This window comes from Tursiops truncatus, chromosome 20 (assembly GCF_011762595.2).
Source record: "Tursiops truncatus isolate mTurTru1 chromosome 20, mTurTru1.mat.Y, whole genome shotgun sequence".
Lineage (NCBI taxonomy): Eukaryota > Metazoa > Chordata > Mammalia > Artiodactyla > Delphinidae > Tursiops > Tursiops truncatus.
In genome coordinates, this window is record NC_047053.1 from 13,328,422 (window position 1) to 13,355,180 (window position 26,759).

A 26,759-nucleotide genomic window follows, 5' to 3' on the forward strand; every position below is an offset into this window, starting at 1 on the left:
TTCTCCCTGCTCCCCGTGCACTGCGACTTCCCTCACAGACCCGAGGGTCCTTGTGACCCTCTGTCTGCTCATCCACACGCTTCCCTGAGGCCGTGGGAAAACATTCTGTGTCCTGGAGACCAGGCTCAAGTTCTCTCTGGCTTTGCCACAGCCCCCTGCCAGTCTGTGTCCCCAGAGGCCACACAAGCTGGCCGGCCAGGGAGGGTCCCTCCACAAGATGGCAACCCTCACTCACTCCCCTTTTTTTTTTTTTTTTTGGCAGTATGTGGGCCTCTCACTGTTGCAGCTTCTCCCGTTGCGGAGCACAAGCTCCGGACATGCAGGCTCAGCGGCCATGGCTTATGGGCCCAGCCGCTCCGTGGCATGTGGGATCTTCCCGGACCGGGGCACGAACCCACGTCCCCTGCATCGGCAGGCGGACTCTCAACCACTGCGCCACCAGGGAAGCCCCCCCTCACTCACTCTCAACCACCAGTCAAGTGTGCACAGCCAAGGAACTCACGGAACCATAAACAGGGGCCTAGGTGACCTCACGCTCGCTCCTGCTTGTGCTAATCGTCTATTCTGCTTCTGGGATGGCACACGGGGATGGAGGAAGGCAGCTGGGGCATGTGTGGGGTAGAGCTGGCAACCCCACAGCCTCATTCAAAGATGAGCTGCAGGGCTTCCCTGGTGGCGCAGTGGTTGAGAGTCCGCCTGCCGATGCATGGGACACGGGTTCGCGCCCCGGTCCGGGAAGATCCCACATGCCGCGGAGCGGCTGGGCCCGTGAGCCATGGCCACTGAGCCTGCGCATCCGGAGCCTGTGCTCTGCAACGGGAGAGGTCACAACAGTGAGAGGCCCGCGTACCGCAAAAAAAAAAAAAAAAAAAAAAGGAAAAAGACAGGCAAAGATGAGCTGCAAGTTGGCTGCTCATGACCAGCCCACCTCCCCCACCTCCCAGGGGAGCTGAGGCTCTTCTCCCCCGTCCCCACCTTGGTTCGGAGGAGCTCCCAGGTAGGGGCTGAGATCTGAGGTGGGGTCTTCCACCTTCCAACCAGCACTGCTCGGCTACTGGGAAGGGGCCCACGGGTTTTAGAGCCAGGCTGGCCGGGGTTCAGGTCTCAGCTCCTGCACTTATCAGCTGGGTAAGTGGATGACTTCATCTGCCTCCTGAGCCTCAGCTTTATCATCTGTAAAATGGGTTAATAGTCCCCACGTCTCAAGGTTGTTGGGGGAGTTGAGGAGGCAATGCTGATGCGGGGCCTGCTGGTGGGGCATTTGCTCCCCCCTTCCCCTAAATGCCGGGCCCCTTGGAAGATGCTGGAGAAGCTGCTGAGGGCGGAGGCATCTGAGCTGTGCTGGGAGCTGCCTGGGCTCCAGCTCTGCCCTGCTCCGTGGGGCTGGCTCCAGGACGAGGCTTGGCCGGGCGGCCCTGCATGCACTGTGGCAGAGAGGCAGACCTTCCCAACACAGGCCTCTCATCCTTTCACACGAAGGTGGAACTTTCCAGTTCTGCTGTGGATATGAGTGCCCATACGTACGTACGTACGTATGTACGTACGTGTGTGTGTGTGTGTGTGTGTGTGTGTGTGTGTGTGTGTGTGTGTGTGTGTGTGTGTGTGTGTGGTGGGGGGGTGGGGGGTCTGCTGCCAGGCCCTGTCCTGCAGGACAGCATTAGGTACTGAGCACTCACTCATTTAATGCTCACAACCACCACATAGGTGGGGGTGATTAACCCTATTTTACAGATGAGCAAACTGAGGCAGCTCTGCTTACCTAGAGGGAGGGAGGCCAATCTAGGGTCCAGCACTGGGGCATCTGGCATCCTCCCAGGGGCCCCCGAGGGGCTCTGCCTGTCAGCCTCAGTCTTCCTACCCCCTGCGGCTCCTCCCCACACCCCAGCCCAGCCCCAGCTCCTCCCATGCCTGCACCGCCCCTTCCCCTGCAGAACTGGTTCTAAGCAGAGGATGAACTGGAGAATGTGGGAGCGACCATGGCTCGGGGTCCTCCCATCCCCCATCTCCAATGCCTTGAGTGATACAAACCCAAGTGGACACACGCATGTGCACACACATACCCCCCCCACCAGTTCACCCACGTAGCCCCTCTAGAGCCTGGGTAGGGAAGGCGGGGCACACAGCACAGGAGGGGCCTGGAGTCTGGGTGGGGAGGAGAAGGGACGGCTCTGGCCAGAGCAGCCTGGCAGCCAGTGCCCATTCCCAGTCCCCAGCCCTGGACAACCTCTACACAGCTGGGTGGAGGGAGAGGGGAAGGGGTCTGCCTGGGCGTGCACCCTGCCTTCCACCTCAGCACAGCCGGGGGTTATCAGATTCCCAGCTCTGTGCCTAGGGCAGGTCTAGAGCCCTTTCGAGGAGGGCAGGGTGTGCCCTGAGTCACAGCCCGAGCAGCTCCCAGAGGAGGGGGTGGGGGCGGTGCTGGCCCAACAGGGACACTGCTCACCCCTGCCCCGGTGGCCCAGCCACGGCGGCCCAGGCCGGGTGGGGCACAGCCGGGGCCGAACCAGGCAGCCTGCCCCTCTGGGTGAGCAGAGCCACGGGCAGGGCGGCAGGAGGGGCAGAGGAGCTCGCAGGTTGGGGTGCTGGTGGTACGGGGCTGGGCGCGGGCAGCAATGCCGGAAGCTCCTTGCTCTGAGCCGGCCCCAGGCCCTTCCACGGCTCTACTGGGAGGTCTACCAGGCCGCACGGCTGCCCTTACCTTGCGGGAGAACATCAACTTGGGCACCTTCCTCCCAGGGGGAGCGTCGCGGTGTGGGGACGAAGGGAACAGCGTGGCTGAGAACACAGCTGACGGTGCCAGCCCGGGGCAGGACCCGCGTGGGGTTCACAGACGCCCACGCCTCCACCCAGAGAGCAAGCTCAGGCCGGTGCGACCAGAGACTAATCCCCCGCCTGGCGTAGCGTCAGCGTCCAGAGCCTCCTCGGGGAGTCCGGAGGCACCCAAGTCCAACCCTTCCTCTTGGCCTTCAGGACAGGCCTGTCACCTCCCTGCCCGCCCTTCCCTCCTTCGACAGCTCCCCAGCTCTGGGGCCTCTGTCTCCTGAAAGCTGCCCCCCACCCGCATTCTCTCTGGCTTCTCTGTTCTACTCTTTCCCCTGAAAACCTCGCTGTAGGGGAGGCAGTTACATCTCAGGAGCAGCTGAGATGACTGAAGCAAGAACTCCCTCCGCCCTTTGCGCACAGGTGGGGCCTACCTTGGCCTTGCTGATGGTGCAGTGGAGAGCGTTGTTCTCCTGGTCGTAGAGCAGGCTGAAGTCCAGCGTGCCCAGGGCGGCTGCAGACAGGGAGGGCTCAGGTCATGCCGGGCCCACACGGTGGAGAAGCGTCAGCCACCCCTGCGCGGCCGGACGAGGTGCCACGGTGACCGCGCTGACTGCCACCAGCAGAGCACCTGCTGCGTACCGACCCCCCCCACCCCTGGGAAGGAGGCTCGGGGGCCCGTCACCTCCAGACACCGCGAGCGGCGAACTGAGAGTCAAAGCCAGGCAGTGGGCCCCTGACCCCTACGCCGTGCCTCGCGGCCCGTGGCTGGTCCAGGGTGGGGCCACATATGCTGCACACTAAACTAAAGGGGTTCCTGTCCTCCTGGTGCAACCACTGGCCAGGGCTCCACACCTCAGCTCCCCCTGCCTCTTAACTGTCCCAGGAGTGTGCGAGACGGCAGAGGGGTCAGGCTCTGCAGCACCGCAGGACCCAGCCTGGCCGACTGGCTGGCCCACTCACCGTCCCCCAGCAGCACTTGGGGCTGCGGCTCCCTGGTCTCCCCGGGCCCTCTGGAGCGCTGCGCAGGGTGTGAGGAGAGAGCTGGGCCCGCGTGCTGCTACCCCCAGCCTCTAAAAGGCAGCGAGTGATTCCCAAGGGCTGGGCAGAGGGTGCGGCAGTGATTGGATGCAGCTGCCGCCCTCGGGCATGATCACAGGCGGCAGCTGTGGCTTTTCTCACGGACATGGTTCCCGGCCTGAAGGCTGGGATTGTGGGTGGGAGCAGACCTCAGGGGCAAATCTCTCCCCCGAGAGGTACACATTCACAGGATGTCTTTAGAAGCCCAGATGCTCCTTGCAGGCTTCTGGGCTGGTCAACTGGCATCTAATTCATTCATTCATTCTTTCTTTCTTTCCCAAGTGTTTACAATCTGCCAGACTCCAGGATCGAAGATATCAATAAGACAGGGTTCCTGCCCCGAGGAAAGCACAGCTTAACGGGAGGAACAGATGAAAAGGATTGGTCAAAACAAAGTCTAGTGGGCCAGGACTGATGGAGGGTTCAGGGGGGACGCCTGGCCTGGATGTGAACTGGGGCCATCAGGACAGGCTTCCTGGAGGAAGTGACACTTCACCTGAGCCATGCAAGACGCGTAGGGCTTGGCCAGTGCACCTTGGGGCCGGGGGAAGGGGCATTCCAACCACAGGCCAACCCAGAGGGTGGGGGGGCGGAGTGGTTGGAGTGATGCTCGGGGGGAGGCCAGGGGTGCCCAGTGTGGGTCTAGAGCAAACCACAGCCTGCTGGCTGAGTCCAGCCACTGCTTGTCTTGCACCCCAGCTCCTAACACAGGGTCAGGCACACAGCTCAGTGTCTCTGTCGTTGCCTCGCGGGGACACCCGTAGGGTGCGAGACCTGCCCTCTGACGTCTGACCCTGGGTTCATGTCCTGGCTCTGCACTTCCTTGCTGTGTGACCTTAGACAGTGTATCTAGCCTCAGTGTGCCTCAGTTTCCTCATCTGCAAAGTGGAGACACAGCAGCATCCACCTCATGGCATTGTGCCTTAACACCGCGCCTGGGGTACAGAAAGTACTCAGTAGGTAATTATAGAAGGAGCGTATCCATTTAGGTGATTTTTCTAGATAACTGTACTTGCCCCTCTGAGACACTTTCTGGAATGAACTCATTCCGAATTGGATCACTCCCCTCCCAGCCTTCGTGAGTAGAATACACAAATGGTCACTTACACTTTTCGGAATAACCTGAATCATTGCTATGACTACGGTTACTGTTCTGTGTGTCAGAGTCCCAGCCCAGACACAGAAGGGCATGTGACATGATTCCTCCACCGAGGGATCCCAGGTGGCCACTCTGTTTTGAGGTTTTCTTCATTTTTTCCACCTCCTCCTTTGCCGTCAGCTTGAAACTCCTGTTAGAGTACTTGCCTCTGGTAGCACAAACAGCTCTCTCTCCTATTCACTAGTTACTTGTCTCTTCTATGAAACCAGGTGAGAATACTTGTTAAAATTGTGTCTAAACTAAAAGTCAATAGGCCATGGGACTTCCCTGGTGGTGCAGTGGTTAAGAATCAGCCTGCCAGTGCAGGGGACACGGGTTCGATCCCTGGTCCGGGAAGATCCCACACGCCGCGGAGCAGCTAAGCCTGTGCATGACAACTATGGAGCCTGCGCTCTAGAGCCCGTGAGCCACAACTACTGAGCCCGCACACCACAACCACTGAAGCCCACATGCCTAGAGCCCGTGCTCTGCAATGAGAGGCCACCGAAATGAGAAGCCCGCGCACCGCAATGAAGAATAGCCCCCGCTCACCGCAACTAGAGAAAGCCCGCGTGCAGCAACGAAGACCCAACGCAGCCAAAAAAAAAAAAAAAGTCAATAGGCCTTGAGTGGAACCTAAAGTCCTTTTCCCTGAGCAGAGCATGCGTGCTTTAGTCCAGGTGTATCCGGCCTTTTGCTGCCTGTATCCTAGCTCCCCTCTGTGCGGGTAAGCAGGTGAGGTGCTGTAAGGGAGTGATCTATCAACACGTCTGTAACAACTAACAGCCATGGGCCCGAGCTTCCCCAGGCCCAGGCTTTTGTAATAATAGTCTCTAAAGCTCTTGGCTTTGCACGACATTAAATCAGTCTGCTGTTCCCTTCAGACCTAACCTGTGGCTTGTGCCCCCCAGACATTTGCCTCCCGAGGGCAGGGACCATGCCTCGGCCACACCTCTGACACCAGCAAAGAGTAGATATTCAATCCACACGGCCAGTCCATCCAAACCAACTCATTCTCCAGCTTCTCACGGGAGCAGAGGTGTGATGCTCATCTATTAAAACAACACAGTCCATGATCTCTGCCCGGTTCCCAATTCCAGAGAAGGACAAGCCGGCAGACAGAGTCCCCACTGGGAAATTCAGCTCCAGGCGGGGAGAGGGGTCCCTTCCACTGGCTCTACAGACATCCGTGTTTAGGGAAGGCCCGAAGCTGCCCAGTGAAACCCACACCGGTATTCACTTCCCAGGAAGGAAGAGCAAGCCCAGTGCTGCCCCAGGATGGGATTGATGAATTGCTTTGAACTCCAAATGCAAGTTTTATAAGAAATAATAGTCTATAAATAGAAGCTCAGTCACCATTTTTAGAGACTTGCCGGTGGTGGAGCTCTCTGAGAGAGCTCATCGCCCAAAGTCTTTATTCCCCATTTGGAGAAATGAGGCTCAGAGAGGGGAGGTGATTTGGTCAGGGTGGCACAGCAGAGCTGGAAGCAGAATCCAAGCCTCTTCACTTCCATCCTGAGAGCTCCCGCCTTAAAGCTTAGTGGCTTCTGAACATTTTTTTCTGCCGCTTTGTTTAGCTGAACTCTTGAGAGAGTGGAAAGGAGAAACAAAAGAGAGAATAACAGAATTGCTCTCGGGGTGTGGGGAGCCGGAAGGGCTCAGCCTCCACCCTGGAGGAGCCTCTGAGTTGAAAACCCCCCTGGGCTTGTGCAGGCCAGGCGGGCCCTGAGGGCAGGTGAAGGTGCTTGTCTGCGTGAGCCACGGGGTCCTGTCCTCCAGCCACTCAAATCACACCTCCTGGCTGAAGTTAACATCCTTGGATAAATAATGAGGCTTGGTCACTAATGGGCCTTTGAGACTTGTCACCAGCTTGTTGATAATTATAGAGCTTTAATGGGGCTAATTCAGAGAAAATCAAGCTCCAGCCCCATCAGTTCCTCTAAGGCAGCACATCCCTCTGCTCTGCTGACGGAGACTGACAGCATCATTTTGACCTTCGTTTGCACCTGGACCTTCCTCGCCCGTACACCCTTGGGAGTAGGAAACCAGCCCTGGTTTTGTTTTTTTAAGAAAAATGTCAGCCTCTGAAATAGTTTAAAGACAACAACAACAACAACAAAAAACCACGGCAAGAACCACAGGAAATGATCAAGCCTGCGTCGAAAGCATTTCATAGTTGGGGAAACTGAGGCACTGACCAGGCGCTGCAGGGGGTACAAAGAGGAATGAGCCACACATCATATAGCCCTGCTTCTCGGGAGCTCAGAGGCAGAGGGTTAGGACTTTTATAAACCTATTCATTTCCCTGCTTTACATTGTTCAAAAATTTTCCACTGCCACCTGGACTCAGTTCAACCTCCTCGGTGTGGCATTCAAGGCCCTCTGTGATATGACCGCTTCGGCCTCACCATCAGAGCCCTTTTCCCCTTGCTCCAGCCACTCGACTCTTCCTCCTTGCACTAAGCCAGGCTGCGTCCCCCCTCCTCCCAGCCTCAGAGCGCCCTCTCTGTGGGGGAACTCTGCGCTAGCCGGTGCTTCCCATCTGGGCTCCTGACTCCCTGTCCTCACTGCTGGGCTACTTGTGTGTCACGGTTTCCATGAACTCCCTGATGGCAGAGATCGTGTCTCAGGCATTCTGGAACCTCCACACTCAGCATAGTGCCCGACACCTAGTTGGTCTTATAAGGTTAAGTGCATAGAAATACGGTCCAGGTAGCATATGACTTGGCTCTAAGGAAAGGGAATCGCAGCCAGTGGGTACGGGGAAATTATTCGAGCCGAGGGACTTTTGGGCAGGCCTAACAGCGATTCCTCCCCTCCATCCTTGCTCCAGGCCTCTGTGGGGATCAGTCCTGACCTAGCCCAGGCTGAATCATGCAGGTGTAAGCATGGGCAAGAGATGTAATTCTGGCCAGCGAGACAGAAGGACAGATCTGCTGGGGACTTCTGGGAGAGGCTCCCTCACTTTTAAACTGAGACATGGGAGAGGAAACTGATCCTTATCAAATTTAGGATCTTACTGTTACATGTGATGTCTGGACCTGCAGCAGCCACTTTGAACCATGAGGGAGGTCAGCCTAAGAGGAAAAGGGCATGGCCATGTGGAAAGACAGAACCATCACCACTGATGCTGCTGACGAGCGGCTGCATGAATCTACCCCAGTGCCCCATGACCTCGACACCCCTCACTGTTTAAGGCACTCTGAATTTTTTTCTGTCGCCTACAACCCCCAAATATCCTAGTCGTTACAGCTTTGAAGAATGGACTGCTTCCACAGGTGGAGATTGGGTGGGAGGGCATCTCAGGCAGGGGAGCAGCACATGCGGAGGGTGGGACATAGGACCCATTGGGAGGGCAGCAAGCAGTGGAGTCCAGGTTAGCCAGGCTGCACTGTGGACCACTGGGAGGGTAAGGGCACTGGGCGGACACTTCTAACTATAATGTTTCTGCATCTTCTCCCCATCAGCGCTCCTCTATTAGATCAATTTGGAACCTGTCAATTTTGTGCTTATGCCTTGAGGTGATGGGCTTTAAAGAGAAGGAAAAAAAGACCGAATAAATAAACAGCACTTCACTCTCGGCCTTGGACAACAGAGCAACCGTCCTAATTTCTTTTTGTTAGAACAGACATAATCCAATAATTAGGGCAGCAAATAGCATAACCCTGGCTAAAGCTGTAATGAACCATCTGGCTTGAATCATTCAGGCTTATTGGAGGGATCTGGTTGTCAGAGCTGGGACGGGGGTAAAGCCTGGAATATTGGGCAGAGAGCGGTTCCACCCCGGAACCCGGTCCCCCCACGGGCAGGAGCCAAGATTTCTGTGCTCCCATGGTGGGATGTTTGTTCGGCCGCTGAGGGGGTCTAAGCCCAGGGTGGCTGCCCCTTGAAGGGAATGAGGGGGCCAAGCTGGCCCTGGCCCAGCCACACCCCGTCCTCCTTGGCTCTTTTCAGCAGACTGCCCTGGTGACCTGGGTGTGGCCAGCCCACGGTTCAGGCTGGCAAGGCTGTGTCAGACCTTGTACCGCTGACCTCAAGTGCGTCTGTCCCCTGGCAGGACAGTGAGCTCTCTGGGTCCGGGTCCCCAGCCCTGTTCCCTCTGTGTTGCTAGGAGAGTGTTCTGTGAAGGACTGCTGAGTTGATGGACTGAAGATGGGGCACTTTCGGGTCCCCTCCTTGCCTGTGGGTTCAGGGACAGCCAAAAGAAACCACCAGATTTCTCACCTCTTAGCCGTATGTCATCAGAGGGCCCTGGGTGGCACCAGGAGGGCCTGAAGCCCAGGCAGAAGCCCTGCCCTGCTCGCTTGCTCCCTTGGCATAGCAGGAAAGAGGCTGGAAATGGGAACAAGTTCCTCACCCCTTCTTCTGGAGCTGGCTGAAGATTCAGGGCATGCAAAGGGGTGACCTGGGTCTCAGGGCCTGCCCAAAGACACAGCAAGTGAGGGGGTGCACCTTGCCCAGGGTGCCAGGAGCTGGGGGGGGGTGAAGATTAAGGGCACAGCCTGGAGGGCAATAAGCTCTCCCGACCGTTTCCCCAGGCTGGCAGGAAAGTGGAGGGACGCCAGACTTCAGCCAGAGGGCTGTGGTCCAGGCCCGAGAAAGTGCAGAGCAGGCAGCTTCCCAGCACAGGCCCGGCTCCGAGCGACCCACTGTCTGACAGGCCTCCTCCCACTTGCACCTCCTGGGCCTCCCTAGGTAGGGTGATGAGAGGTCGGGCCCCACCTCTTCCCGCAGTGGTCACCCCCACTGTCAGCTTCCAGAGGCACATTTTATTCTGGGGGAAACTCCAGACCCCCAGCCTGAGGCCCGTGTGGGCATTCAAGCCAGACGCAGCCACCCTCGCTGCGCTGCGCGGGGGATGGGACCCGGCGAGCCTGGGGGAAGTCGGCGAGCGACCCCTGCCCCGGGAAAGGTCCACCTCCCAGGCAGGGCCGGCGTCTGACTCGGGTTTTCCAGCTCTGAGAGTCACGCGTCTGGGGCTACAGCTGGGCTGGGGGCCTGGCGAGCAGCGCTCGCCCATCCCCACCCCAATCCCGCGTAAACCCATCCCGCACCGCCCGGCGACCTCTTCGTTCTCGGTTTCCCCTCCAGTCCCGGCGCGGGCGCCCTCAGAGCCTAGAAAGGCGCCAGGAGCGCCAGCCGGCCGGGCCTCGGCCCCGGAGGCCCCGGGAGCCCTGGCGCTTGCCTAATCCCTGGGGCTCGGGGCTCAGCCCCGGAGGAGGAGGCGCGGGCTGGGGTGGGGGACCCTTCCCGGCCGGGGAAGCGGGTGTAACAGGTGGGCGAAGGTCGGCGGCCCGGTCGAGCGCAGCGGCGGGACCAACGGACGCGGGAGGAGGAATCACCAAGGTTTCTCCAAAGGACAAGCGGCCCCGCGGTCCCCTGGTCCTCGGTCCCCCACGCCAGCCAAGCCGCCGCGCTCTGCGGCCGCCGGCCCCACCAGGGAGGCCGTCCGGCCCGGGCCCCGGGCGCCCTCTGCCTCTCGCCCAGCCCGACCCTCGGCCGAGGGGCCGATCCGCTGCGGGCTCCGGAGAGGGGAGCGACCACGCGGCCAGCAGCAACTGGTGTCTCCCCGGGGCGCAGTTCCGCCCTGCCTGGGAACAAAAGCCGCCGCCCGCGCCGGGGCTCCCGGCGGGCGGGCCGAGAGGGGGCGCGGCGCGGGCTCCGGGGAGCTGGGCCTCGGAAATGGGACACCCCCGGGGGGCCCCCAAACTTCCCACCTCTCCGATCTGCTCGGGGGCGGTGTCGGGGCTGTGTGTGCCGGGCGCGCGGAGAGCGCACAGCGGCCGGGGGCAGCGACACAGCGAGGGGTGTGCCGGGGGAACCGAGACCGCAGGGGATCCGAGGGCGGGCGAGGTCGGAGCGAGAGCAGCCGCGCAGGGGCGGGGGCGAGAAGCCGGCGGGTGGGAAACTTACTGCAGTCGTCGGACTCGTAGCCGTCGGCGTCCGGCTCGTCCTCGGGCAGCTTGGCAGGCGGTCGCGCCGTGCTGCGGCCGGGGCCGGGGCTGGCGCCGTAGGCTCCAAACAGCTGGTCCACATCCTCGTCGTCGTCGCGGGCGCCGTCGGAGGGGCTGCGGCGGCCCGCGCTGGCCGCGGCCGGGCGCGCGGGGGCGTCCGGGGGTGCAGCGGCGCGGGGCCCGGCGTCCGGCGGCAGGCCCCGCGGGAAGCGGGGGAAGTAGTCGGAGATCTGCTTGATGGGCCGGATGGGGCCGGGGCACACGTCGATGGCCATATGCTCCTGGATGCTGATGGTCGCCTTCTCCCCGCGCCGCCGGAGGGTCATGCAGGCAGCGCGGCCCCGCCCGGGCGCGGCCCGGCCAGACTCGGCGCGGCCCCGGCCCGGGGGCGGCTCAGCAGGCCCGGCTGGGAGCGGCGGGGGCTGCGGGCATCGCCGGCAGCGCCCCCGGACGGCCCTGACGCGGCTGCTGCCTGCTCGGCGGCGGCCGGCGCGAGTGAGTGCCAGGGGCCGGCAGGCAGGGGGCGGGCCCAGCCCGCGTCACCGGCAGCCGCCGAGCAGTGCGAGAGTGCGGGCGGCGAGGGCGGCGCGGCGCGGAGCGAGCTGAGCGGCGCCGCACTCACTCGCACTCACACCGGCGCGCACGCCGGCCCGGGACCCCGCGCGCGCACACCCGGCGGGCAGGGCCACCGGGCGCCTTCCACTCACGCACCGCAGGACCGGCGGGGAGCTGAGCAGGGCCCCGCACCTTCCCGCGCGTGCCCGCACTTTCTGGGCTCCGTTCACACAGGACACATACCGGTGTGCAAGGACACTACCAGCGCACAGAAACGTGTGCAGAACTGGGCGGAAGCTCCCACTGCTCCCACCTGCAGGACACACGTACCTGTACAGAGTTGCCTGAGGCTGCGGTGGCACCGTATATCCCCCAGTACATACACATCCCTAACAGTACACACAAACAGCACTCGTCGAGGTGGTCAGGGGACCCAGGGCACCCCTGTCCCCAGCACACCTAACAGGACATACGAACACACCCAAAAAGTGATCAGGGGACTCAAGGCACCTCCCAACCCCCAATCTAGCAGGACACACGGCCACACTCTAGGAGTGCCGGACAGGGTGCTCACACGCGAGCAAGACATCCACAGCTGTACAAGGTCACTACCGGCACAGTCTGTTCACCCTTCCTCTCAGGTCCCATACAAACACACTCTCTGTAACCAGGAGTCAGTCTCTCACTTGGTCCTTGAGTAGGTTGAGTGACCCAGCCCCCGCCCGCCCCCCATGGGGACAGGGTGGGTGAGGACCTTGACCATAAGCCGTGGTCAGGAGAGGATGAGGGCAGGCAGGGCTGGGCATCCCCAGGGAATGATGCGCGAGGCAGAGGTGGAACGGCAGGGTGTGGCCAGCCCACAGGCTCAGGCTTCCCACATGATCGGATAACCAAACAAATGCCCAGCCCTGGCTGCTGTCCTGCTTTCCCAGGAACAATGCTCCGTTGGGAACGGCTGCTGCTTATACAGGTGTGTCCCCAGAAAGCCCTGGGCACAGACAGAATCCTGTTCACTCTCTGGTTCCCACTGAACGTCAGAAATGCTTATCTTCTTGGCTGGGTCCCTTCCAGGAAAACTGAACGCAGGACCCCAAGCCTGTGCCCCTCCACCCACCATAACCCCTGTGGAGGTGTGGAGAGCAGAGAGAAGAGAGAGGAGGCCTCGCCGTCATCACTTCCAGTTGCATCATTCTGGCAGATCATTGGCTCTCCCTGAACCTCAGTTTCCTCAGCTGTGAAGTGGGGCTACTGCCAACCTCACAGCATCGTGGGGAGGCCGCAACTAGCACAGAGCATGGCAGGTAAGAGGTGCTCACCAGCGTCGGCCTTCCCTTCACCCTTCCCTTCGGGAGATGAGACTCATTGGTGAGACGTGATGGAGATCCACACGTTGTTTCACGACAAGTCCTGAAATGGATGGTGAAGGTCACCACCCACCCTTGAAACCTACGGTATACTCTGTCGGGGAGCCTTCGACAGCTGTTATCTCACTGATTCCTTTTATCACCCCCACGATGTAGGCAGGGTACAATGTTCCCATTTTGCAGGTGAGGAAATTAAAGCTCAGACACAGTGACTTGCCCAGGTGACTGCTGGCTGGTGGCAGAGCTGGGGTCCTGACTTTTTGGAGGCTTCCACTGCCCCCATCCCCGCCTCTCCCTTCTCACCCCGAGAGAGCAGAGCTGGAAACACAGGTAAAATCTTGCTCCCCAGAGCTCTTCTTGAGACTCCTTGGCTGGGGACAGCCCAAACTGAGGAGGAACAGAGAGGGGGGCCAAGGGTCTTAGGGGTTACAGTAGGAATGAACCAGCCTGGGGGCTCCCTAAGGACCATCTGGGATCCTGGTAGGAGAGAAATTCAGCCTAAGAGTCAAAGGCCAAGGGAGGGACAGGAGAGCCTGGAAGCCTAACACAGTGAGTGGGTATCCCATTTCCAGGAATGCTTAAGGGGATTAGTCCTTAAATAGGCACAGAGTGACATCTGTGCTAGAGGTGGCTGCACCACAAAGCGATTACGTAATGACACACGCACTGAACCATCATTTCCTAATTCATTCACTTGAGGAGCACGAGAGTGTTGTCACCCTCTTACAGGTAGGGAAACTGAAGCTTCGGGAGGTATAGTGACTGGGAATGAGAGCCTGGATATCCTGACCCTGTGCCCCTTCGATGGCAAGGCTCTACCCGTGAGTTCACTTGGGAGTGGGGACAGAGGGGGCTGATCACTTCCTCCTGGCTTCCTGACTTTCTGTGGGTCTGGCTTTCTGGAAGATCAGCCCCCGGCTCTTGGCTCTGCAGGTGCTGGCTCTGGGGAGGATCTGGAAGAAGTGGGAGTGGTGGGCCCAGCCTCAAAGCATCCAGTCAGTGAATGCCAGGATGACCACTGGAGAAACACGTGGCGTATCTGAGGCCAACACCCAACAGGGAGTCTGAAACACCCCACATCAGGCATTGTGACTTCTTTCCTGTCTGAGAGCGACCAGTAGGTGAGAGGCATTTAGAGGAAATGACCTCTACCCTGCACTTGGCCGGACGTCCTTGGCTGGCATCTCTGGCTGGTGTCCGTGTGCCCTGGGAGGAAGGACCCTCCCTGGCCCTGGTCTAACATGTACCCCCAGTCTCCACCCTTCCCCGATTACTGGAGGAGCTCTGGGCTTGCTGTGCCGATAGAAGTTTCTCTGTATTGATAGGAAATTTTAACCCAAACCAGGGGCTGATGGAAAAATTCCAAGCACTTCCTGTTTGATGGAGAGGGGCCTTCTGGGGGCCCTTGTCCATTCATTTCTCTAAGAATCCACACCGTAACAAGTATTTATTGAGCACCTACCCTGTGACAGGCTCCAGGCTGCGTCCTGCAGGGGGCCTGATGGTGAACAAAGCCCCATTTTTCTTTCGATTCCAGATGACAGGGAGCAAATCAGGAAGGGACAGGGGAGCCATCCACTCTGGCCGCCCCCTGCCTCCTCCTCAGCCCATGCCGGGGCCTCAGCCTGGAAGCGTGTAAGCTGCTGCACAATGAGTCGATGGAAGCGGCTGCCATATAGCCTGTGGCTGCTGACAGGCAAACTGGATATATTAAGCGATATTAAAAATGTAGCTCTTTCTGATAATTTATTATACACATTTCATAAACACATTACACTCGCCACAGTACATTTACTAGCACTGGGCCTACCAGTGGGGAAAAGTTAACACTTACCTAATGATGTTATTTCACAGATGTCAAATGTTCTTGGAGCTGTCGTGATGGGCTAAATGGCTCAAAGAGATGCTCGTCTCCTTTTCCTCCTGGGACACCTGTTCAGTGGTTTGCAGACCACAGGTCTGTCAGCACCCACAACTCCCACTTTCTGAGGCCTGGAGATGGAGGACCTGGCCCAAGGTCACGGGAGGCTGACCCAGGACTTACACCCTGAGGCTGAGTGGAGGGACGACGGCTCTCTCTCCCTCTCCACACAGGCCATGGTCTGGGCTGCGGGACTGGAAAGAGGTCGAGGTGAGCAGCTCACCTGGCAGGAGGGGCTTAGCCCAGGATCAGGCTGCCTCTGGCTGGAGATCAGATGCCAGGGAGGGATAATGCTGAATGCTTAGGGGAAGCTCCAGAAGTAACCTGCTGAAGGACAGGGTGTGCAGCCTGAGGCTTGGATGACAGCAAGGATGAGGCAGCGCCCTCTGCCCCCACCCTAAGAGGCCTGGGGATTGCTGGAGCCCAGGGGCTGGTTCCAGCGTCTTCTAGAGTGGTGTGAATGTTTCAGCAGTATGAATGGGCTAGAATGGGCAGGAGCTCTAACTGGCCGTTTTGAAACTGAGAGCCAATAGCCACGTAGGTTCCCTCAAAGAGCTTTGAATTATGATGCAGTTCAGAAGATATTAACCATGCAAATGGTGGCTTCCAATTTTAACTCATTCTACTTTATTTATTTAGTTATTTAATTTTTGGCTGCGTTGGGTCTTCGTTGCTGTGTGCGGGCTTTTCTCTAGTTGTGGCAAGCGGGGGCTACTCTTCGTTGTGGTGCGCGGGCTTCTCATTGCAGTGGCTTCTCTTGTTGTGGAGCACGGGCTCTAGGCGCGCGGGCTTCAGTAGTTGTGGCACGTGGGCTCAGTAGTTGTGGCCCGCGGGCTCTAGAGCGCAGGCTCAGTAGTTGTGGCGCACAGGCTTAGTTGATCCGCGGCATGTGGGATCTTCCTGGACCAGGGCTCGAACCCTTGTCCCCTGCATTGGCAGGCGATTCTTAACCACTGCACCACCAGGGAAGCCCAATTCATTCTACTTTTGAAATTTATAAAATATTTCAGTCATAGAGAAAAGGTCTAGAGTATAACATAAAGACCCACAAGCCAGCCTAAAACCAAAACATTTCAGGTTTCTCAAAAAGCTAAACATAGAATTACCATGTGACCCAGCAATTCCGCTCCTAGGTACACACCCAAAAGAACTGAAAGCAGGGACTCAAACAGATACTTGTACACTAATGTTCATTGCAGCATCATTCACAACAGCCAAAAGGGAAACAACTCACATGTCTACCAAGAGCTGAATGGAGAAACAAAATGTGGCATATCCATACGATGGGATATTATCCAGCCCTGAAAAGTAATGAGTTCTGCTCTATGCTACAACCTGGATGAAAGTTGAAAACATGTTACGTGAAAGAAGATAGACACAAAAGCACAACAATTATATGACTTTCCTTATAGGAAATGTCTAGAATAGGCAAATTTATAAAGACAGAAAGTAGATTAGAGGTTACCAGGGTCTGGGGTGAGGGGAATGGGGAGCTTAATGGGCACAGGGTTTCTGCTTGGGGCAACGAAGGAAGTTTTAGAAATAGAGAGCAGTGATAGTTGCACAATATTGTGAATGTGATTAATGCCACTGAATGCTACACCTAAAAATGATTAAAATGGCAAATTTTGTGTTTTATATATATTTCACCACAATTTAAAAAATTACAGATGCATTTGAAATCCCCTACTATTCCTCCTCCATCCCACTGCTCTCCCCAGGGGCCGTCACTGTCTTGAATTCCATAATTATCATTTCACGCATTCATTTTTACGTTACTAAATATGTATGCATCCATCAACAATATATGATATTGTCTTGCACATCTTAAAACTTCATATAAACGGCATCACACTGTACACATCCTCATTCAACTGATTTTTTCACTTCCCATGGTGTGTGAGATTTACTCCTGCTGATGCGTACACTATAGTTTGTTTTCATTGCTGTATAACATTCCACTCTGTGACTACACCGCAATTTCTTTCTCCTTAGTCCCATCATCGGACATTTAGGGTGACTCCCACACTTTGCTATTGCAAACCTGTTGCCATGGGTAGTCCTATCTCCTGGCCCACACGGGAGGGTTTCTTTGCAACTTCCTGGATAGGGAATTGCTGGGCTGAAGGATATATGTATCTTTAGCTTGACCAGATAATGCCAAGTGCTCTCCACCGTGGTTATGACCCTTTCATTCCTACCAGCTGTGTCTGAGGGTTCCACTTCCTCCACAGCCCCATCTACACTTGATGTCGCCCGACTTTTGAATTTTTGCTGGTCTAATTGGTGTGAAAGGGCATCTCATCATGTTTAATTTGTTCTTCTTGCTAACTAGGTGCTGTTGCATTTTTTTCCCCACTAAGAGTGGGTGTGAGCTGACAATAGATAAATATAGCAAATTGAAAATTGAAGCATTTCTATTGATAAGGGGTAGGTTAAATACAGTGTGACTCACCTTTACAATGGAATATTATGATGTAACCATTAAAAAGGACAAGGCAGCTCTGTGTGCACTAATATGGAGGATATATTGATATTCTGATGCACTAAAAGTCTTTTCGTCACAGATATATTGTCTAATAAAAAAGGAAGAGGCATAAAACAGTGTGTTCTCTTTGTATATAAAGATATATATACACATGCATTTATATATGCATAAGACACCTCTGAAAGAACAAACAGGAAATTGATAAAAAACAGTTCATCTGTGAAGGGAACTGTATGTAGGGTCAGGGAAATGTTTTGCTCGTGCATTTACACGACACCTATGTATTACCCGTTAAACAAGAAATTCATAGAGACAGAAGGTAGAACAGAGGTTACCAGAGGCTTGGGGATGGAGAGTGGGGGGTCATTATTTAATAAGTACAGTTTCTCTTTGGGATGATGAGAAAGGTCTGGGAATGGATAGTGGTGACGGTTGTACGACATTGTGAACGTACGTAAGCCACTGAATCATATACTTAAACGTGGTTAAAGTGGCATATTTACGTTATCTATATTTTGCCACTATAAAAAAGTAGGAAAAGATGTTAAAAGGAAAGTAGGAAAAGAATAAGCCCATGATGAAAAAAGATTTTAATTGTACCCTTTAAAAATAATAATTATTTAAAATGTTGTTCCTTTCTGAATCTCCGGCCCCTGAAGAGAAGTCCTAATCCTGGCTCCACAGCAGAAATGGTGGGAGCTGGGAGCCAGGACCTGGACCTAGCGGGCAGGGGTCTCCACTGGACGGGAGTTGAGACTTCCAGAGTCCCCCAGAAGCCAGAGACGCCAGCTCCTGAGGCCTCACCTTGGCTGAGCACTGCCTAACTCCCCATCAAGACTCTGGTCCCATGAACTTGGTGGCCTGGGTGTCACATGCAGCTCTGAGGTTCCCCAGCCCCACGCTTCCTTCCACTGCTGCTTGCCTCTCAGCCCTGTCCCCGTGGCTCGCAGATCCCTGCTTCTCTGTAAACAAGACCTCTGATGACCTGGGCCTCTCCCACCATTTCGCCCAGCTTGGCCCTCCTCCATGCCTTGGCACTGGAGTCTCCCCAGATCCTTCTAATGTTCTGCCAACGTGTTGTGCCCTGGCGCCCACCCACTCCGTGCCATTCTCCCCTCAACACGACAGCCCGGCTCGGTACCCCTCCACCAGCAACCTCCCTCCCAAGGGTTTCACGTCAGCCACCACTTCCCATGGTCACACCCTGGGCCCTGCCGTGCCCTGTGTCGCCGCGCTACTTCCTAAATCACGTCTGCAGCCCAGGCAGGGTGGGGGGATCAGACACCAGAGAAGGAAGACCTGGTTCACGGGGCGGAGCAGCTTCCTTTAGTCTCCCGGCTGCTGCAGACACCCTCGCCTGCTGGTCCCTGCATTTCCACCTGAAAACCTCTGAGGGTCCCAAGCCCCCAGCAAAAGCCCAAAGCACAGCCAAAGAGAGGACACCCTGCAACCTGGCGTTCCCCAACCTCGGTCACTTATGCACCAGCTTCTCAACTGGGACCTGAGTTATTATTTACTTTAAATCAGCGTGCATTAAAAAACGCTTTAAATACCCAGGTGAGCTCTGTCCTAACCATAATATCTGGGATGGGAATTGACGCACTGTTTATACTTCTCTACTGCACATTGAAATAAACATATAATTATTACAATAAAATTGTTTTCATTAAGTAAATAAGGTTAAGTCAATTGCCCAGGGTCTCACAACCAGAAAGAGGCAGAGCTAACACGTGGCTGACATCACGGTTCTCCCAGCCCCCATCAACCAGCCAAGTCTGCTACACGTTGAAGCCGAAGATGACAGAACACAGCTCTGCGCAGGTGCGTTGCAGGGCGGGGCGCGCCTGTCTGAGGTTTGCTTGGCATCCTCGTGGCACCTGCTAGCTCTGGGCTGGCTCGTCCCCCCGCGCACACACACACACACACACACACACACACACACACACAGGGCAACGGCCCAGGGGCCTACGCTCCCACGGGGCCAGGCCTTGGTGTTCACCGTCTACCTCACTGGAGAGCCCAGGGTCTGAGTCAGGTTAGCAGCGTGGCAGCCCTACCCGCCCTGCCCCCAGCTCTAGATCCCCAGCGACCGGCCGGCCCGCGCGGGAGGCAAGGCCTTGGCCTCAGTCCTGAAACGTGAAGGCTGAGTTAGGTCAGCAAAGGGGGCGGATGGAGGAGAAAGGGGTCGCGGCAGAACGGCTGGCGGTTGCGCAGGCTGCAGCTCGGGCTGTGAAGCGGGGCCCTACAGGGGCTGGGAGTGGAGGCCTGATGGCCCTGCTGAGCCTTACACCGCCCCCCTCCCGGGGGGCTGCTTTCCCGAGGGCTCCCCTGCCTCCTGGGTGAGTGTGTGAGCACTTCGCTGCGTCCTCATTTAGAGTCAAAGACTCCAGGACGGTGCAGGGTCCTCACAGCTCCTCCAGCCTCCCCTCGCACTGCCAGCCCGGTGCCCAAACACACCCATCGCCCAGCCGGGCTACTCCACCTCTGCTTGCTGCCCCCCGCCGTCCCCCGCCCACCGCACATACCTGCGCGGCCCCGATGCTCGGGTGCTGTTCCTCCGAGGCCAGGAATTCTTTTCACGACGCCCCCTCGTGGCTGGGTCTGTGCCTCATTACAGCGCTCATCTCACTTTCCGTGACTTGTTCCAGCGTCTGTCTCCCCCGCTCCCCGAGTTTCTTGAGGGCCTCGAGGGACGGCTCCGTCTTTCTGACCCTCAAGCTGTGCGCTCAGAGTTGACATGCCTTCGGAGCCCCGGGGGCTTTCCCAGGACTCACCCCCGGGAGCCCAGGCTGCAGGCCCAGGGCGGGCCGGGAATCGCCCAGGGTCCCAGAGTTCAGAAGCTGGGGGGCAGGCAGCCTTCCACAACACAGCCAATGTTTGTTAACATGGAAACCTAGGCCCAGAGAGGTGACCTGACCTGTCCAAGGTTGCTCAGTACCTCTGAGGCAAGCCAGGGCTCGTGGCTCTGTGCCAGCCACTGTCCTGGGGACAAAGAGGGTGGCTTTACCCTCTCCTGCCACGCGGGATCCTTTGGGCGCAGCCTCCAGCTCGGGACTTGAAGCACATCCCAGATACGCCGGTGGGGTTTTCCTGCTCCCTGGGCCCTGCCGGGGTTCTGGTGGCCCTGGTGGTGACTGGAACTTGACCCCTTCCCACAAGGCTGTGGCAGAGGACACTTAGTCCTCCAGAGGAATCCATTTCCTTTCCTTCATCCTACCCTCCTCTGCCCAGGCCCACTGATGCAAGCCTAGGTCTGCCTCAGGGCCTTTGCACTAGCCAGCAACTCCTCCAAAATATCCTTGTACCACATCATCTCACGGGGGGCTCATTCCCACCTCTTAGATTTCAGCACAAGGCCATCTCCTCGAGAGGCCTGACGACCCGAACAAGCCAGCTGAGTTCCGGTCCTGTTTACTGTTCATTGTGGGTGAGCTCATTGGAGGTAGGGACCCAGCACAGTGCCTGGCCCATAGCCGGCAGGCGCTCAATTCACAGTGGCTGAAGGAAAGAATCAAGCACTTTGGCAGCCGGGCCAACCAGAACCAGCCGAGGTTGTTGGGGAGAACCTTGGGGTTACAGGCAGGGCAGCTGTGGAAGGAGGGAGGCCAGGCCAGCAGAGGCCTCGCCAGCCTGCCCGGCTTCTCCCTGCCGGCACAAGCTCCCACCCTGGGCGGGCGGTGGCCTTGGAGACAGCAGCGTCCAGAGGGAGGAGGGAGGGAGAGCAGAGGGTCATCCATCAGCCAGAGACGTGGAGAGCCTGATAAATCAGGGAGGCTGTCTGAGGCTCCTCCACCAAATGTCTGCCTGATGCTCTGGACGTCTGGGAGCCTGGTGGGCAGGCGGACGGGCTGCTTCAGCCCAGCTCCTATGGGGACGCGGACAGCCAAGGCAACCCCAGGGACACCCTGACTGAGGAAGGAGGACAATGCCCTCCCTCTCCCTGTACCCCCAGGCACCTCAGAGTATGGCCAATGACCTTATACAACCTTCACCCCATTCTGCCAGGCAGGTCATTATTTTGTTTGACTTATTTTGAATTGCAATATGCAAGAGTATAGAGGTTGCCATATCAAATCCCAAAACATACCCACCAAAAATCAACATGTTCCTCTTTTCTGAGAGACTTTTTTTAGCTTAAAAAATGTGAACTATAACAGAAAATTGCATAAAGCGCAGATGCACAGTGTAATGAATAGTTCTAAAGCAAACACCAGTGTAATCACCACCATTTCATCACAGAAGTCATGAAGCAGGGAGTTACGATCCGCCCCTGCCCGAGCTGCCCATGCTGTGTCTCTCTCATTCCACGCTTCCCTTGCCCCCTACAAATTCTGATTTTTACTACACCATTGCCTAGGTTTCCTGGTCTTTTAAATATATAAATACAATAAAACACTACAGACAAAAATTTCCCTTCCTGAGTCCCATCCACTCAGCGGGCGAGCATAGTTATGACACATCGTTCCAGGCTCTGATGTTCTTCCTATGCATACTCGTATTAGAGAAACACTGTTTTATATAGTTTAAAACTTTTCACAAGTGGCAGCGATACTGGGTGTATTATTCTGCAACTTGCTTCTTCACGCATCTCTAAATGCTTTACCAAAAAACAGCTTTATGGAGGTATAATTTATATACCATAAAATTCAACGGTTTCAAGTGTACGATTTAATGGTTTTGAGTAAATTTACAGAGTTGCGCAACCATCTGCACAGTCCAATTTCAGAACGTTTCCATCCCTCCAAAAAAGTCTAAATGCTTTCTTGTTTTCTCTCTTTTCCTCTAAACGCTTTAAAAAAAAATAAATTTATTTGTTTGTTTTCATTTTGGGCTGTGTTGGGGTCTTCGTTGCTGCACGCGGGCTTTCTCTAGTTGCGGCGAGTGGGGGCTACTCTTCGTTTTGGCGCTCAGGTGGCTTCTCTTGTTGTGGAGCATGGGCTCCAGGCATGCGGGCTTCAGTAATTGCGGCACGTGGGCTCAATAGATGTGGCTCATGGGCTTAGTTGCTCCGCGGCATGTGGGATCTTCCCGGACCAGGGCTTGAACCCGTGTCCCCTGCATTGGCAGGCGGATTCTTAACCACTGTGCCACCAGGGAAGCCCTCTAAATGCTTTTTGATACACATTTTAATATCTGCCCTCTATAAAGCTCCTACTACGTGCCATGTGTTCTAAGAGCGTTACCTATGTCACTCATTTAACCCTTGCAGAACCTCTGTAAAATGAGTTCAGAGACGGTGAGGAACCACCCAAGGTCCCTCTGTGAGAAACCGATGGAACGGGCCAGGAACCCAGCCATCTGAGCCCAGAGGCTGCAGAGCAGTTCCATTCCCCGGTGCTCTGAATTCCGCATTTTTCCTACTATAAGCTACGTTGGGCGAACACTTTCATCACACAGATGAGACACTGCAGCTCAGAGGGGCCAAGTGACTTGCTCGATGTTCCCGGGGTGGGAACTGGCAGAGCTGGGATTCGGATCCGGGTCTGTGTGACTCCCAGGCTCCCCCTTTTCTGGTCCCCTCTGCTGCTTTTCTCTTTTCATTACAGAAAAGGGAAAAGGGAGGGAAAGGAGGGGGAGGCTGGGTGGAAAAGGAGAGAGAGATGTCAGAACCGACTTCTAAATTCGTGCATGTACCCACAAACACACTGACACAGCCGCACATGCGCACAGAGTGCTGCACACACCTGTACGGGTGCACATCCACCCAGGTGCATACGCACAGCTGCACACACTCACTGACCAGAGTCAGTGTTCAGAGGCCCCTTGTGCTCAAAGTGAAGAGAATGTCAGAGTGTGTGTGTGTGTGTGTGTGTGTGTGGAGTGGGGGATTCAGCCTTGCCGGGTCCCTCGGTGGCCCCTGTGTCAGGGTCCAGACCTGGGAAACGCTCCATCAGGGGCAGGGCCCCTCCCTGCGGGGGGGCTGGGCCTCCGTTCCCATAGCCCCCTCTCCTGTCCCCGGTGTCTGCTGAGGGTCTTTGCTAACTAAAGTCTCAGCTCCAGGGAAACGGAGCTGGGCGTGATCTCCGGGGACTTCACGGAGCTGCTGGAGCCCAGGGCCCGCCCGGCTCCTGTGCTGCCAGGAGCCGAATCCACCGTGTCTCTGCTCACTGGCCTAGATGCTTCCTGTCCCCAAAGATCGTTCCTGTCCCTGGACTCATTTGAACCTGCACAGACACGCGAGGGGCATGGGAGCCCCGCTGAAAAAGCGAGACAAACACTGAGTGAGCACGCGCTGTGTGCCAGACATAGGGCCTCGGCGCAGGTCTGTGGGGCGTGCACGGCGACCACTGCCATTTCAAACACGGGGACACCCAGGCACTGGGGGCCTTCTGCAGGACCCCACAGCTAACAAGAGGTGGGCTCCGGATGCAAACCCGGGCTGCTGTGTGTCTGCTCCACCTGGCACGGGGAATACCCAGCCCCCCAACCCATGCAACAGCACAGTGAGTTCTGGCATCCAGCCCCCAGGCCTCGGTCCTGCCTGGTGACTTGCAAAAGCTGGTAAGCTGACAGGTTCGTGATGAGGTTTTTACCCAGCTGTGGCAAAACGGGAAAAACAGAGGATGATGTAGTTACTTTTTCACGTTAAATTCCCTTAATTCAAAAAAGATGGTCTTTTCTTGATTCTTTTTCCTTTCTTTTCTGAAATGAGAGTTTATATTCTGAAATGGTTTTATATTCTTATTTGGCTAGATAAAAATGTGAGCAGCTGCCTGCCAGCCCCCAAATCTGGGGGAGGTTTAGGTTTCTGGTTGATGGAGCCCCGAAAGTTTGGGCCTCTTCAGGGTACCCACCGCTCGGCCCACCTCAGCCTGGAGCTGGGACTTCTCCTTCTGTGACAGTCCTCTCCAGTTTCATATTTGCATTTGCCAGAACACTCTAGTTGAGGAAGTCCTGTCCAGGGTGTTTAAAATCTTGACGCTACCAGCTCAAACTCTGGATCGAGCTAACAACAAAATAGAGGAAAACTTTTTTCTTCTTTAGTCATCAAACTTCAAGGCAACTTCAACCTGGGAACTCGGCCAGTTCCTGGGAAGTGAAGAATCAAAGACCTCTGAGCAGTAAAAAAAAAAAATGTCTTTAGAACAGAGCTCAGCTTGAAGTCCAAGCTTTGGCCTTAATGGAAATTAAGAACAATGGTTTGGTAAAGCTTGTTTACCTCCCTTCCACCAGCTACCGTGGCGCCCCCGGTGCAGCGGGCAGGAGGTTGGAAAGGAGGCCGGCAGGGCTGTCTGGGGCAGGTCTGTTTAGGGCAAGGCAGCGGCTCAGTATACTGGGGCCATTTAGTACCGGGGGCCAAGGGATCTCCTCACGTCCACAGCACCCTGAGTAGTCAAGCAAAGTTTACAAGACACTATATGTTGACCTGGAAAAAAAAGGGGTGCTCCTAATACACCTCAGAAAGATTTCCACGAAAGTGGCTAAAAGGCAAGCACAAAACCGAAACCAAACAGACAAGGGAAAGGATAAACTTCAGCTGTCTGGAAGCTTCCGAGAGAGTGGAGAACACCACAGGGTGAGTGCCTGGGCTGGGTGGGAGGTGGGGTCAGACAGCCCTCCCCCTCCCCCTGCCAAATTAGCAGTGCTGTGCAGGGGCCGGAGCTTACCTGGGGGAGCTGCCTCCTGGCACGGGCCTGGTACCTCAGATGGTTCCAGGGTCATCTGTCCAACTGCATTTCCCAGCCTCCCCTGCTGGTGCTTGCACCTGGAGACTGGGAGCTCTTCTGTCCCCCCACTGACCATGTGGAGTGAGCGCAGCCAGAGAGAGCAGGCGAGGCAGGGCATTTACCGCTGTTATCATGACTGAGGCACCAGTCCGAGCAGGTGTCATGCATTACTTCGTGTAATCCCCTCTACTGTTATCTTCAGGAGACTGAGTCTCAGAGAGGTTAAGTTACTTGCCTAAGGTCACACAGCCAGCGGATGCCAGAGCTGGAAAAAGAACACAGCTTTGTCTGACTCCAGGGCCTGGGCTTTCTGCCCTTGACTCTTCAGCCAGCTGGTGGCAAGTCCTGCCACCTGGGGCTTCTAGGGAGGACACACCTGCTTGGGCCCAGCTGTGCGCCAGGCCTGGGATTAACCTCACATTCTCTCTCACCCCTGGGGCTGCGCGGACAGTGTGGCAAGCAGAATGCTTTCACTTCTCTTTCCCCAGATACCAGCTCTGACACCTCCAATTTCTACTGCAATCACAGTGTTTTCTGAGTCAAGCAGGGTATAAGGAAAATTGGTCTTTCCCTGGAATAATTTTTCATCTTGTTATTTCCATTAGCTGACTCTGTTTGAGCCTGTTCCACGCTGCACTGTTTGAATTCCCAGCTTGGAAATCCCTGGGCTGGGCGGGAAATACCGCTTCCCTCCTAGGAGCGGATGAGGGAGGTACTGCCAGCAGATGGGGGGCAGGGCATGGAACACAGTGGGGAGGGGGGCTGATAAAAACCAGGGCAGGAAGGAGGGGGCATTTTTGTTTCTTCTGACTCCAGAGGAGGGTGTGTGGTGGAGTTCCACAGGGCTCTGCTGGGCTGATGGGTGTGGACGGCAGAGGCCTGCTGGGACCCACAGCCAGGGGGCCGAAGGAAGGCGAAGCCATTGGCAGGAAGGGGGGTGGTTCCAGAAAACTAGAGGACTCTAGACCCATGCCCCGGACCAGGGCACAGAGTAAGGCTGCTCGAGGATGCTGAGTTCAGTTTTCGACAAGCTGAGAATCCTCAGGGGACCACGTAGATGAGCACGAGCTTCAGAGTTGGGGGCTGGGCTTCAAATCCTCGCTCTGCCACGTGCTAGCTGTGTTATCTCGTGCAAGTGGCTTTACCTTTCCCAGCCTCGGTTTCCTCATCTGAGAAGTGGGAGGAATATGTCTGCCTCCCACTGTCGTCAGGACTAATGGGGGTGAAGTGTGTGAGGGGCTTAGTCTAGCATCCAGTGTGGTCCGTGGGACCCAGATGTCAGCTGTTTACGGTGAGCAACCCTTCCCGGTGTGCCTGGGACCTTTCCAGGCTTTGACACCAAAAGTCCTGCATCCTGGGCAATCCCTTAGGTGTGGGGACACTGGGATGGGTGGTCATCCTGGCTGCGGTCTCCATGCTCTTCAGATCCAGCGGCGGAGCCTTCAAAGTCCACTTAGGTGCTCTGGGAAAGGCTGAAGCCTTTGCTAAGGTTTCTGCAAAACCTGGGGTGTTTGCATCACCTCTGGCTCAGGGGTTTTGCTTTGGCCGGGTTGACTCCATATTGCGGACTGGATATCATTTCCATACTAAGATTCTGAACCACAGAGATTCAGATGTGAAATTCAGTCCCTTCTTCCCCCAAATCCATTTCCACAAGGTACGTGGGTGTGCAGGTGACACTGTGAATGTTTCAGGTGGGGTGGGAGTGGCTTATATCACTGCAGAGCAAACAGCATCACAGGGAACAAGACAGGCCAGTCCTTCGGCCCCCTTGGGGGCGTGTGGCCATGTGGGGGGGCAGGGGTGGCTTCACTCAGGGATCCCCAGCCTCA

General features: G+C 56.3%; 1 protein-coding gene and 1 long non-coding RNA gene across 3 annotated transcripts in view; one reads left to right on the plus strand and one right to left on the minus strand.

Annotated features, from left to right (window-relative positions):
- Positions 1–12,032, minus strand: part of DOC2B (double C2 domain beta) — a 27,262-nt gene extending 15,230 nt beyond the window's left edge. Inside the window, exons 1-2 of the mRNA XM_033846718.2 lie at positions 10,892–12,032; positions 3,195–3,274 (exon numbers count right to left, since the gene is read on the minus strand). Coding sequence (XP_033702609.1) covers positions 3,195–3,274; positions 10,892–11,258 — 447 coding nt within the window. The 5' untranslated portion in view covers positions 11,259–12,032. The remainder of the gene's footprint in view (positions 1–3,194; positions 3,275–10,891) is intronic.
- Positions 12,033–12,043: 11 nt separating this feature from the next.
- Positions 12,044–15,322, plus strand: LOC141277307 (uncharacterized). Of its 2 annotated transcripts, XR_012328455.1 has the most exons (5): positions 12,046–12,457; positions 12,559–12,788; positions 13,035–13,672; positions 13,785–13,972; positions 14,389–15,322. It is a non-coding gene; the product is annotated as an uncharacterized lncRNA (long non-coding RNA). The 2 variants fall into 2 exon arrangements; XR_012328454.1 differs by having other exon boundaries at positions 12,044–12,457; positions 12,559–13,672.
- Positions 15,323–26,759: the final 11,437 nt, after the last annotated feature.